We start from the raw sequence: 14,632 nt of genomic DNA, 5'->3' as shown, positions 1-14,632 counted from the left end.
GAAGCAGATCACTGACACTTATGTGGACTTAATTGAGCCTGTACTTTATCTTGGATTTTGCCTTTACTTTCCATATTGTTGCATCTTAGAATTTAAAAATAAATCCCTTGCATTTTATTATAATTTGTCACTGCTTGAGACTTTTTGGTATAATCTAATGCTCAAAGGATTTGCTGGCTCTTGGGGTGCTAATGGAGGGAGAGCTTGGCAACTGGGCCCTTTTTGGGCTTCCTGGCTTTCTCAGTCCTGTCTGGCCTTATGCCCTGGAAGAGGAGCAGGAACAGCAGCAACAGCCTGGAAGTTTGTTCTTACCTTGGCCCTCTGCACTCTAGACTTGAGTGGAGGCAGAAATGGATTCCTTGCTGGAGACAAGTAGGCCTGGATTGGAGGATTACCCTAACTAGTTTGTTGTCCTGTCTTCAAGCCTCTTCTATTCCTTTCCCTGTTCAGGCCAGGCCTCTGAAGCTGTGAGAAACAGAGTCCCAGATAATTTTAGACACTTTGCCCTGTCCTTCAATAATGGGTGATTGAGATAGGATGAAAAGAAGAGGGGCAGGGGTAACAGATGAGCAACTAGGCAATCCCTTTAAATGCAGAAGCAGATGGGTCCAAGTGATTATCAGACCTGCTTGTTCCCTCTGTTCCAAAAATTTGCCATGTATCTTTTCTCTCTCTCTCTCTCTCTGTTATATGCATTTATTTATGTACGAGTCTTCTCCCAGATAGAATGTAAGTTTCCTGAGAGCAGCAATTATTTCATTTTGTTTTCTGTAACCCCGAAACCTAGCACAGTGCCTAACTGTTCAGTATTATATAATCATATCCCTAATTTCTTATAGTACAGCAATATTCCATTATATTCATATACTGCAATTTGTTTAGCCATTCTTCAGCTGATAGGCATCTGTCTTGTTTTCAGTTCTTTGCTGTCACAAAAAATGCTGCTATAAATATTTTGGTATGTATGGAGACTTTCTTATCAAATACCTCCTTAGGGCATAAGCCTAATAATGGAATCTCAATGTCAAAAGAAATGGTCATTTTAATTCCTCTATTTTGTAGCTGTATCAACAATGTACTAATTTGTATATCTTCCCATGACCCCTCAAACATCAACTTTTACTATCTTTTATAATTTTTGCCAATTTGCAGGATGTAAGGTAAAATTTCAAGGTTTCTTTGATTTGTATTTCTCTTATTAGTAATTTGGAGCATTATTTCATATGATTGTTAAATAGTTTGCTATTTTTCTTTTAAGAACTATTTGTTCATGTCCCTGGCCCACTTGTCTATTGGTGAATGGTTTTTGGTCTTGTACACATTAGTTAATTGTTTCTTTATCTTGGAGACCAACCCCTTATTTGAGAAATTGGTACAAATATATTCTTCCTACTCAACTGCTTTTTTTTTCGTATTCTACATACATTAATTTTGTTTGTGCAAAAGCTTTTCAGTTTCATGTGATCAGAGTTATTGACTTAATTTTTGTAACTGTCTTTATCTCTTATTTGGTTAAAAGTAAATTTCCTTGACTAAGTCTACATAGATAATAAGTGGCCAAGCTATGGTTTAAAATTGTTCTCTAACTCCAAATCTAGTGACTTTTCTACTAGATGATCTTCTATTGGATTTGACTCAAGATGATAATTTGAGAACTGAATGGTTCTCAATATGATATATTTTGAGAACTGTATATTGAGCTCTCTTCAATTATTTCAGTAGGTATTTGCTGAGCGTGGGGGCTACCTTGAATTGACAATATAATAAATCACTGGACTAGCCTCCAGTTCTACGTACCAATACCTCATATGATTGATTACCATTTTTCTCATGATTTTCTTTTCCCTAAGCCTATCTCTTAAGTTGTTCTCTAATCCTACCTTGAAGGTTGTGCTTCTTTTTTCAATATTACTTTAATACTGTGAAATAACTAAATTAGATGTGTTGTGTCCTTTTTCCAGTGATATGTCCCAGTGATGTCCAATTGTGTCATGATCTGAAAAAGCTTGGAAAACCCTAGTAGTCCATGATGATTCAATTTCACTTAAATCTCTACAAAGTTGTCCTCTTAGAAAAATGCTTTACCCCCTTTCCCCCTCATGAGTTTGTTTATTGTCTTATTTAAAAAAAAAAACTTTTTTTCTAGCATTTCCTATTTATGCTGCCTGTCTTTGGTGGTACCTCTGGATTTGAACAAATATACAGTTTGTAGCTAGGTGGTGCAGTGGTAGAGTGCAGGTGTAGAGTCCTGGTCTTGGAGTCAGGAAGACTCATCTTGCTGAGTTCAAATCTGGTCTCAAACAATTACTGACTGTATGACTCTGGTCAAGTCATTCAACCCTATTTGCCTCATCTCTAAAATCAGCTGGAGAAGGAAAATGACTACTGCACTATCTTTGCCAAGAAAACCCAAATGTGGTCACAAAAGTCAAAAGGAATAAAAACAAAAAAGCAAAAGTTATCTTTCTTTACTGAGTCATTATAATTTATAGTAGAAAACCTTAGATTTGAATCATAGGATTAGAAATTGGAAGGACCCTCATAGGTCATGTAGTACAAAGAATCCCCCCTTAGACATGCCTGGCAAATGATCATATTGCCTCTGCTTTAAGAACTTCTTTTGGGGGAGGGGATACGTCTCACTTCATGAAGCAACCCATTTCATTTTTGGGCAGCTCTAATTTGTCAGGAAGTCAAACTATGTCTATGTCAAACTAAAATCTATCTCTTTTGTTTCTACTCAGTTATCCTAGATCTGCATTTTAGGGCCAAGTAGAACAATCTTGATCTCTTTTCTATAGGAAATCCTTAGTTCATTTACCTGATGAAAATATGATGCTTTTATTGCATGATCTCTATTCCCTTTTTTATCCTGGTAATATTGTTCTGAATATATTACAGCATGTTGATGTCTTCCTAAAATATGTTGCCCAGAACTAGGGAAGAAATACACAAGATGTGGTCTGAAGGGGGATATACAGTAACATATTAATTCCTATGTTCTTTTTTTTTTTTGCTTTTTGGAGGGGGGAAGGCAGGGAAAATTGGGGTTAAGTGACTTGTCCAAGGTCACATGGCTAGTAAATATTAAGGGTCTGAGGCCAGATTTGAACTCATGTCCTCCTCACTCCAGGGCCGGTGCTCTATTCACTACAGCACCTAGCTGACCATATTTCCTATGTTCTTGATACACTTTCTCTCTTTTTTAAAATCCTGAAGTTAAACACCCAAAAAGAGAGTGTTTACATATATAACAGCAGAGTCCTGAAAGAAGATTGTGTATAAAATTTGTACCAATTGCCTTTTAAAAAAGTATATAACTTGCTCATATTACTTTCAAAACTCTCGTCTGTGTCTGTACTTCCTTCTGACCTTCTTTCTGTTCTCTTCTGTGCATTAAAAAAAAATCTCAATGATCCTTTTTTTTTTGGTCATTACTCTTGGTAGGTCCTCTATCTTCCTCTTATTAACACAGAAAGAAAGAAAGAAGGAAAGAAGAAAGGAAAGAGGGAGAGGGTTGAGTGGAAAAGTCTATTGAAACAAAGAACTAAGCAAAGTCTATTGAAACAAAGAAATAGGCACAGTCAAGCAAAAATGAATCTACATGTTGGCCATCTCCAGAAATGTTATGTCTTTTTCTGCACTTTGTGATCATTACCTCTCTCTCGTGAGGTGGATAACATCCCAGCTAGTTTTCCTATTTATTTCTGTGTCATTTATGTTTGTCTATGGTCAGTCCTCGTTTGTCTTTCAAAATAAGAGTGAGGTTCATCTTCAGTGTTCTTCCTTTCTTTTTGTTGTTATTCGGTTGTTTCAGTCATGCCTGTCTCTTTGTGACCCCACTTGGGGTTTTCTTGGCAAAGACATTGGAGTGGTTTGCCATTTCCTTCTCCAGCTCATTTTACATACGAGGAAACAGAGTTAAGTGACTTACATAGGGTCACACAGCTGGTAAGTGTCTGAGGCCAGATTTGAACTCAGGAAGATGTCATCCCGACTACAGGCTCAGCACTCTATCCACTGCATTACCTAGGTTCCCTTCCTTACCTCCATGTTCATATGTATTTCTGCATCCCAATTATGAGAAATAGCATCTTCTTGCCCCTTCTTCCTTTCTACACTAGTATATTCATTTTATCTTGTCTTCTCTTTCCCTTTTTAAAGTTTTCAGAACAAAACCAGTGCACCTCCTAAATGTTTTTCTTAACTCCCTCTATACTCTTTAAAAACATTGAAATTCTAAACAGACTTGTTTCTTCTTCCTTGTTAGAATATTAGCACTATTAGAGTATTAGAACTCCTTTCAGTTACTTAAATTAATTTTCCTTTTTCAGTTTCTCTAGAAACTTAAATTTTTCTTTCAAAATTCCCACTTAGCTTGAGATATTCATCAGAAATGCTTGAAAGTCATCTATTAAAGATGGATTTTTTTCCATATAGGGTTCTACTCAGCTTTATAGAGTGCTATTCTTGGTTGTAATCCTTTATCTTTTCCATTTGGAATATTGTATTTTAAGATCTCTTCTCATTTTCAGTAGAAGCTTCCAGGTTTTTTTGTGGGCCAGACTGTATTTCTTGGTACTTTGAATTTCTTCTTTATAGTTGCTTGGAGTATTTTTACTTCGTTGTGGAAACTCTGGATTTTGGAAATGTCATTTCTGGGATTTAAGTTTTCAAGTTTCTTTAGGACTGGTGGTTGGTAGAATCTTGCTATCATGACTTTGCTCTCTGATTCTAATAGATGTGGGCAGTTTTCATTTATGATTTCTTAAAATGTGTTATCAAGGCTTTTTTTTCTCTTCAAATCATGGTTTTCAAGGAGTCTAATGATTCTAAAATTGTTTCTTCTTTATCATTTTCCTAGATCAGTTGTTTCTGATAGTAAATGGCTTATGTGGTTGATTCTCAATATTTATTCATTTATCTTTTGTGCCTTCAAGCATTTGAGTGATTTTGTTAGTAACCTAATTTTCACTTTCATGTTGGCAACTGGGCACATTCACAGCTATGCACAGTAGAGAAAAAAATGAGAGTTACAATAAGGATAAGTTTACGGAATGGCTGACCTCTTACTAGGGTTGTTTACTGGTCTTATTCACCCTACAGTTATAAAGAGCTCCCTATATACTTGTTGTACATTTTCATTGTTTTCCTTTAAACCTAGAGGTTTTTTTTTTGTGCAGTTATACTCCCAAAGCATAGTGCAAGTCCTTTGGCCTCTAAACCCAAGCTTGCAAAGTCAGTGTTGTGGTTTAGTGAGAAAATAAAGATGTTAAATAGGCTTCATGTTGAAATATCTGCCACAGCTATCAGACAGGAAACCCTCAAGGATCTCAAATGGTGCAGGAAGTAAATGTCATTGATAGATTATTTTAAGCTAGTATGTCCTTTGTGATTTCCAATGCCATCCACCAGCCATTCTGAGAGAGTATCAGAGGTGATGTTGAGACCTCACCTATCTTGGCATCTTCTGACAACATCCGCTGAAGTCCTAGCAACCTCTCCCTTGGTTTTCAGAGGGAGGCTAGGTAGAGAGGTTTACAGCAGTATAGTATACAGTACAACACCTCATACTGCCTGCCATCTGACACAGCGGAAGGTAAGATTCAGGTTAAAAAATGCTTTGGTTTTAAGAATTTAATTTGCTATGTGATATTTATGATACTATAGATTTCATGTGTTGTAAAAAGTGAAAATTATTGGAAATAATTTTTAAAAATTAATGTTAGCACAAAAGACCACATAATTCTAGGGAATTACTAGTAAGAAAAAATGTTTTGCATGTTACCACTTTTATTTTGTGCACTGCATTTTATGGGTTATTTCATGGTTACTGTGTTAGGAACAGTACATATTAGCAGAATTCATATTTTGTTATAAAGAATTGTGTGCAGAAAAATGTATTTTTAGCAATCTGTAGTGAAATATTACAGTTTTTGGTGGTTGTGGGAAGCTAGCTCCCTATTTCCCAAAGGTTCAATGTATCAGTATTTGTGTTTGTGACTTTGACATTGTTTTCGAGAAATGTTAACCCTACACAAGTTGAGGATTGACTGTATTTTCTGTTTTCTCAGTCTTTAGTTCTAATATTTCTTGCTGTCTTATAGTCACTGATATGTCTCTTTGGTCTGTTTTGGTTCTCAGGGATTCCATCTCTTGGGTAAGGCTTACCACTTTTTTTCTACCACTTCTATTCTCCTTTTCGTTCTTTCCTTAAGAACTTTTATTTCATTTTTAACATGTTATTTTTATTTCTTTTAGGTATCATGTTTATTATCCATTAAAAAAAACTTTGAATCTTTATTTAGAATTGTTATATAGTTATTCTCTCCTTTTTAAGGATCTGTATATCTATAATATATATTTTTGATACTTTTTTTGACTTGCTCATTTTTCCATGTTTAGCTCCTGAATTGTGGATTTGTGGCAGGTTTACCCTTTACCTCTGTTCAGCTTTTGGGTGATCTTGTCAGAGATTTGGATAGAGTGTTAGGCCTGGAGTTAGGAAGATTTGAGTTCACATCTGGCCATAGACACTGGGAAGGTTACTTAACCTCTATAAATCACACTTTGGTGATTTCTTAGGGGAGCCTTGCTCCTTAATATCTCTGTACACAGAGTCTTACAGCCTTATTTCTTTCTGGTTCTGGTAGCAGTATGAGGATACTAGCTTCTCTGCCTATGCTGGTTCTGGCTTTGCTGATAGCCTTGTTTTCTACTGCCTGTGAAATTATGGCTAGCTTTTTGCATAATTCTGGTGTTGAGAAACTCACTATGTAGCTTCTCATTGAATTTTTTTGATCTATTTCTTGATCTTTGGGAAAGTGAAGCCAACGCTTTGCTACATCTGGACCCTTTTCAGGGATAAAGCATCAGCTATGCTTGGATTTTTTTTTCTCACTCTATCAATTTCTTTTTCTAACCCATTCAGATAATGATAGTGCATAGATAATATGATAGTGACAGATATATTGCAATTGATTGACTCAAGATTTCTTTGAAAAACTTATTAATGACTTGATGTCAACTTGTATAAAAATCACTACTTGAATGTCTCAAGGACGTAGGCCGATGGTGATTATTGCAATAATCTTGATATTTTTAGGTGATAGCTTAAAAAAATCTGATCAATGGTTAATGTTCATAACTGGCATTTTTGACTATTATTTTGACATGATCTAATTTGAAATAGAAAGAAGCATCTTTTTTTTTTCAGGTACACATATGGAAAGCCAGTTAAAGGTGATGTTACACTCATATTTGTACCTCTGTCCATCTGGGGAATAAAGAAAACTATTACCAAACATTTTGAGGTAAGAATTTTTTAATAAAGAAATCATGAGATTTTTCTAGTATAGAAAACACTTAGCAGTCAATAAATATTTATTAAGTGTCTGTGTGCTATAAGCACTGGGGATGCAAAGAAAGGCAAATGATAATTTCTGTTCTCAAGGAACTCACAGCCTAATGGGGGAGGTAGCATCAGCTATATAAAAAAACAACAAAAAACTGTACAGAAGAGACATTGGAAATAGTCAACAGAGAGAAGGCGCAAGAATCAAGGGGAACCAGGAATGGCTTCCTGTAGATGATAGAATTTTAGCTAGGGGAGGCGGGAGACAGAAACAAAGAGAAAGGGCATTCCAGGCATGGGGGACAGCCAGTGAAAATACCTTCAGTCTGGAGGTAGACTCTCTTGTTTAAGGAACAGCAAGAAAGCCAATGTCACTGGATTAGAGTATGTGAAGGGCAGTGTAAGGAGTAAGAAGACTGGAAATTTGTGTATTAGAGGGGGCAGGTTAAGAAGGATTTTGGATGCCAAACAGAGGATTTTGTATTTGATCATGGAGGTGATGAGGAGCCACTGGAGTTTATTGAATAAGGGGGATGACATGATCAGACCTATGCATTAAGAAGGGCATGTAAGTTGAATGTTTAAATGTTACATTAAGAAAGATAAATATAAATTTAGTAATAATGATTGCAGCTGTTAGGGTTTTAAGCAAAACACTTTACATATAGTATCTCATTTCAGCATCACAACCTTTGAGACAGGTTTTTGCAAGTTTTTATGTATGTGAATTTGAAACTTAGAGAGGTTGGTAACATAGTAAATAAATATCAGAGGTAGGATCTGAACCTTAGGTTTCCCGACTCCAAATTCACCATTCTTGTCTACTAGTCTTCACTACTTTTCAATAGGTGATGAATGATTTGATAATTTCTAGCCTGGAGTCAGGAAGACCTGAGTTCAAATATGGCCTCAGAAACTTATTAGCTATGTGTCCCTGGACAAAAGCACTGAACCCTGTTCGTCTCAGTTTCCTCATCTGTAAAATGAGATGGAGAAGGAAATCTAAAACCACTCCAGTATCTTTGCCAAGAAAACCCCAAATGGGGTCACAAAGAGTTGAACACAACTGAACAACAAAATAATAAACCAGGATAAAGTCTTGAGTAATGAACTTGCTGTAAAACATTGTATAACTTATGTAGGTATTCCAGAAGTAAAGGTATCTCAGTGAATTAGCATACAAACTCAGATAACATAAACAACTCAAGACAGTTCTGAGTCTTTATTACATAAGAGGCTCTACATTTAGCGACTCTTGCTTTGAGTTAGGCAGGGTGAGGCAGACTTTCAGTGTCTTCTCAAGGTTGTAGGGGTATCCCCGAGGAGTCAGGAGTGTCTCTCCCTAATGTCAGCAGCTCCAACCTCCATTCTGGCATGTCCCTCCATTATTTACTGACAGTACTTAACTCCCCAATTCTATTGAACCAGTTAATTTCAAAAAATTTTTACAAATGACTATTTACTTTGAAGATATAACATATATAGAAAGACAAACATTTTCCTGCAACACCTGGTGGGGGGGCACACTCTTTCCTATACTTCCTTGGTCTCTGAATTAATGAAGTTTCTATCTAGCATATTCCTATCCTGTTTATGTCCAGTTATGGCATAGCTACTGATTCCTCATTGCAGCTATAGCTGATCTAGGTCTCAGAGGTTCATCCTGTATCCTCAGGGCCTTTGATGTTTGGTCCTCAGGACTGGCTAACTGCAAAACCCAGCATGGCTTCTGCTCTGGGACCCCCTGATGGCTTGTTCTCCTGACTTTTTGAAGCTTATAAGGTGATAGCCATCTGGGCAGATGGGCCAAACTAGGTTGAGGTTTAGCTGACAGTCTTCAAATCCATTGGTGAGTTAGGAGGGTGACCCAAGCATGTGAAGATTTTTCCTGGTGGAATGGATGGATGAGTAAAACGTGTTCCAGTGTTCATGAAGGTGGCTAAAGCAAACGTTTTGGAGTGCTTAGAGCTTGGTAAGACACAGAAGATGTCAAGTTATCCGCTGCATCCAGGGCCATCAGCAGTCGTCCTGACTTGTGTCTTGCCACTGGACTTCAGTGACTCCAGAAGAGAGAATGAGACTGAAGGCCTTTCACAGCTCTGCCTCACTGAAATTCAATTCCCAAGCAAGTCATCACTTATAAAGTGATGTCATTGGTCTTCTTTGAAGATGAAGGATGAACAACAACAACATCTCAGACAGAAAGAACAGATGCTGGGGCTAACAACTCATAGGCAGCATGTGGTCCTCTAATGGAGAGGGCCCATGGCTTGTTCTCTTAAAGAACTCTCTCTCTTCTCTCACTGAAAAACAGGCAGGAAGGCGTCAGATCAAGACTACTAGCTTTGGGAGCAGCTAGGTGGTGCAGGGAATAGAGCACCGGCCCTGGAGTCAGGAGGACCTAGGTTTAAATCTGACCTCAGACACTCGACACTTAACTAGCTGTGTGACCTTGGGCAAGTCATTTAATCCCTATTGGCTTACCTTCCCCCCTTCAGGGGGAAAAAAAAGACTGCTAACTTTGACTGACTAATGCCTTTTTCCTTTTTTTTTTGGAGGGGGGAAGGTAGGGCTGTTGGGGTTAAGTGACTTGCTCAAGGTCACACAGCTAGTAAGGCTGGATTTGAACTCAGGTCTTCCTGACTCCAGGGCCGGTACTCTATTCATTGCACCACCTAGCTGCCCCATGACTAATTCCTTTTTAAGATAACTCCATTCCCAGTTATTTAGCCAATCAAAAAGGTTCCTCTTCAGTCTAGCAAACCCAGAACTAGGTGTAGAATGTCTTAAGCATATTTTCTCAAGGCAGTTCCATTGCACATCGTACCTCTTTAGAACTAGGCTCCCCAGATTCTTGCACGTGGGGGGTGGGAGGGAGGGCGCTGCATGAGCAAAACATGCTGATTCCTGCTCTCTAACCCTTCATTACAATATTAATAGCAAGTATACAAACTATAAAGGCATGCATTAGCATTTTACATACATTATCTCATTTGGTCCTCACAGCAATCTGATGAGTAGGTGCTGTTAGTATCCCCATTTCGAGATGAGGAAACTGAGGTTGAGGGAGCTTCAGTGACTTGCCTGGGGTTATGTCTGATATGGAACTTGAACTCAGGTCTTCCTGAACCCAAGCCCAGCATTCTATGCACTGAACCACCTGATTGCCTCAGTTACATAGTTAGTCTTTGAATATAGCAGAATTTTATATTTTTATAAAGAGAAATGGAATGAGAAGGCAGCAGTTATGACTTTAGTGTGATTAGAATTTAAGTTAGAGGTTTATTTCTAGAATTTGAATAACTCAATTGAAAAAACATGCAATTTTTCCCCCAACCAGATAAATGGATCTGCAAACTTCACTTTTAGTGATCTCGAGATGAAAAGCGTCATGAATCATGTAGAAGAACTACATTACCCCAGTGATAAGTTTTCTTCTCCTGGGCCAGTAGAAATTATCGCTGTAGTGACAGAATCACTTACAGGTATAGTAGTGCATTTTTTTTTAAAAAGCTAATAATTTTTCATAATGGTACTGTGATATTTTCTGAAGAGTATTTTACAATCACTGAGCCATATTTTGATGCTTCTTATGTAAGTTTTTCTTAGGCCAAATTCATTTGTAAGCTATATTTTCTCTTCTAATCTACTAGGCAGAAGTTACTGTTCAGTGATACTGGATATTTTACTAGTTTCCATAAAATAAAAAAACTTTTCATTTGTTTCATTCATTCAATATTTATTAAGCACCCAATTTAAAGTTTTGCATTAGTTACAAAGAAGGTGCCAAAGTTAAATGAGATATCGTCTTGCACTCACAGAACTTATATTCTCATATGGCAAATAAATGTAGAATAATACAAGATATTCTTGGGATATTTTGTTTTATCTCTTCAATCTATAAGTGAATTAGGTGAGATTAGCAGCTAGTATCATTTTTCTCTTGTCTACCTCTGAAGACTTTGGGCATTCTCTGAGGTTTCAGTCTGTGACTGCAATATTCTGCCTTTCCCCAGGCTAAGCTTAGTCTTTGCCTTCATTCAAACACCTCCTGAAATCTCACCTCATTCATGATGTCTTTCCTTTCTATTTGTTTCTGATACTATTATATTGGATCATAGATCTGGAATTGTAAGGATTCTCACATTTCCAGTATCCCTTTTCTTTGTGACTCCTGGTGGGGGACAGTAGAGTTGCATTATTTTCACATTACACATAACTTTAGTAATAGGAGAGAAAGAAAGAGAAAGGGAGAGATCAGAATTTAACCCTTCTGCTCTGGTGCCAAAGGACATGAAGAAAATGAGCTTCTGAAATAACTATTGATTAGCTTGTTGGTATTGAGCTATGGGGAAAGTATACTAGGAAGGATCTATTGGTAAACACATGATTTCTTTTTATCTAAATTGTATTGTTTCTGAAACAGGAATCTCCCAAAATGCAAGTTCCAATGTATTTTTCAAGGCAAATGATTATACCATCGAATTTTTTGATTATGCTACTGTTTTGAAGCCTTCTCTCAACTACACGGTTACTGTAAGTTGGTATATTTAATTATAAGTGCAAATCATTAAGTTAAAATAATTGTTTCACATATGTTATGCTATAGTTGTAAAATACTGTAAGTACATTGTTTCATTGGTTCATATAGCAACCCTAAATGGTAGGGAGTAAAAGTATTAGGTACAATTTATAGAAAATTGAGGATTAAAGAAGCTAAGGCTTTTCTAAAGACACACAATATGTAGTGGAGCTGGAACTTTAACTCAGACCTTTTAAATCTAAGTCCAGAACTCTTGAAATGAAGTATAATAGAATAAGAAGTATCTTATTCACTAATTTCATAATATTTAGGTTAAATTCAGAAAGAGAAAGCTGGGTTTGTTTTCTTAAATTTTGTCCACTAGCTTTTATGGGGGGGTGGAGGAAGTCTTCAAAGAAAAGAAATGTTTTATGCAGATGTATTAGCAAGTTGGGGGCAGTTAGGTGTCACAGTGGTTAGAGTACCAGGCCTGGAATCATGAAGGCTCATCTTCCTGAGTACAAATCTGGCCTTAGGTACTAGCTGTGTGACCCTGGGCAAGTCATGTAACCCTGTTTGTCTTAGTTCATCATCTGTACAATGAATTGGAGAAGAAAATGGCAAACCACTCCAATATCTTTGGCCAAGAAAATCCCAAATGGGGTCACAGAGAATTAGAAGTGACTGAAAGAACTGAACAACAGCAACATTAGCAAATTACTTTGTTAGATTTAGATGATCAAATTGAACCTTTATTATTATAAGGAGTAGAAATTATGCAGACAGAGAAGTTAGTAGTAAAGATATAAGGCCAACAATGGTAAGTATCAAATAAATGATATGAATAATAAGTGATATTCCAACATTACCTATTTTAGGTCATGGAGGAGATCAGATTTTGAATTTATTTTTGAAGGATGAATAAGATTTTATTAGGAACATCCGAAGTAGGGATTCTTAGCCTGTGGTACTTAGACCTCTGGGTCTGTGGATAGATTTCAGAGGGTTTGTAAACTTGGACAGAAAAACATATCTTTATTTTCACTAACATCTACCTGCAATTTAGCATTTTCTTCAACTCTTTAGAAGCGTTATTCAAAGAAGATGTCTTTAGGTTTCTTTAGACTGCTAAAGGGGCCCATGAAACAAAAAAGTTAAGAATTGTTGGCCCAAAGTATAGCACCTGTTCTTGGGGGCAATGGGAAACATGGTTGGAAAAGCTAGGAACAAATTGTTCGCAAAAAAGCCCCGTAAGTTCTAAGTTCAGAAGTTCAGATTTTACTCAGTAAGCAGAGAGAGCCATCAGAAGTTTATAAGCAGTACAATAACAAAAATGAAAAAAAAAAGGGGGGAGGCCAGGTGGCTAAGCAAGTAAGAGCACCGGCTCCAGTGTCGGGATGACCTGGAGATCGGATCCCGGGCTCAGACATTCAGCACCACACCCAGAAATAACTAGCCGTGTAACCTTGAGCAAGTTACTTAACCCTGATTGCTTTAAAAAAAAAAAAGAAAAAAAATATGCTTTAGAAATATTAATTGCCTGGAAAAGTGCAAGAAACAGAGAATCTGGGAAGGGAAAAGAAAATTAATATGCATATAGCACGTACTATGAGCCAGGCACTGTGCTAAGTGCTTTATAAATATTATCTCATTTGATCCTTTCAGCAATCCTGTAATGTAGGTGCTGTTGTGTTCCCCATTTTACATTTGAAGTAACTGAGGCTGAGAGAGAGTAATGGACTTGCCCAGGGTCATTGTGGTGGGTGAAATCTGAAATAACTGAGGAAACAAAGGTTTAAGCTTCCAAGCATGTCAATTTATTAAGCAATGCATGCCAATTGCATAACAAATCAGGACCAAGTCTCCTGAGCTTGGTACTGCCCCGTGAATATAGGGGGAGATAGACTTTAATACATTAAAAGAAAACAATGAACAGAATATAAACCAGGATACAAGATTATATAATCTGATTTCCAGTTGGAGGAAAGATTAGGGGCTTTTCGAATTGAGAAGGGGATGAGTGAGTTTTGAGAGTTGGGAGTAGGAATGGTGAGCAGGTGGACTTTTCTGAATGTATAACAGAATGTCACTCATTTCCCACCACTAGCAAGCATATGGAATGTACAGGAAAATGAAACTTAGGTCTCAAAATGGAGTCAGTTTTACAAGATGGAGTTAGTTTGATTTTCATAGTTTTCACAATTCTCTCATACAAATATAGTCTGGAATCAGGAATACCAGTTAGGAATTCAGGAATGTGGTAATAAATGGCATGAACTTAGGTGATAGAAGAGGTGGTGGAAGGGAGGAGACAGCTATAAGACATTTCGAAGAAAAAAATTAACAAAACACATGCCCTTTTAGATACCAGAGGAGGGGGAGGGGAAGAGAAGAGGAGCAGTCTATGATGAAGTTTTGAAACCAAATGACTTGGAAAATTGTGGTATGTCTAACAGGACAATTAGGAGGAGTAGCTGATTTGAATGAGAAGATAAATTTTAGGCATTTTGAATTTAGTGTTTCTAGATGAAAATTCTCTTTCTTCAGGGAAGGGACTTGAGAAAGGTGTGAGGGCTAGAGAGCAAAATTGGCAGAATCATTCCACAAAGAAGTGACATTTGCAGTGGTAGGAGTAGATAGTAATCTGAGAGAGAGAGAGAGAGAGAGAGAGAGAGAGAGAGAGAGAGAGAGAGAGAGAGAGAGAGAGAGAGAGAGAGAGAGAGAGAGAGAGAGAGAGAGAGAGAGAGAGAGAGAGA

At 37.2% G+C, this 14,632-nt stretch overlaps 1 protein-coding gene across 4 annotated transcripts in view; it reads left to right on the top strand.

The window, feature by feature from the left end:
* CD109 (CD109 molecule) overlaps positions 1-14,632 on the top strand; it is a 183,488-nt gene that overhangs the window by 94,571 nt on the left and 74,285 nt on the right. For all 4 annotated transcript variants that reach the window (XM_069067023.1, XM_069067021.1, XM_069067022.1 and 1 more), the window contains exons 8-10: positions 7,217-7,313; positions 10,695-10,839; positions 11,781-11,890. In XM_069067023.1, coding sequence (XP_068923124.1) covers positions 7,217-7,313; positions 10,695-10,839; positions 11,781-11,890 — 352 coding nt within the window. The remainder of the gene's footprint in view (positions 1-7,216; positions 7,314-10,694; positions 10,840-11,780; positions 11,891-14,632) is intronic.

The sequence above is a fragment of the Petaurus breviceps genome, unplaced genomic scaffold (assembly GCF_028583685.1).
Source record: "Petaurus breviceps papuanus isolate PSGF00001 unplaced genomic scaffold, PetGlider_PUasm1.0 90734, whole genome shotgun sequence".
NCBI classification, from domain to species: Eukaryota; Metazoa; Chordata; class Mammalia; order Diprotodontia; family Petauridae; genus Petaurus; species Petaurus breviceps.
This window is presented reverse-complemented; position numbering and strand designations above follow the sequence as displayed.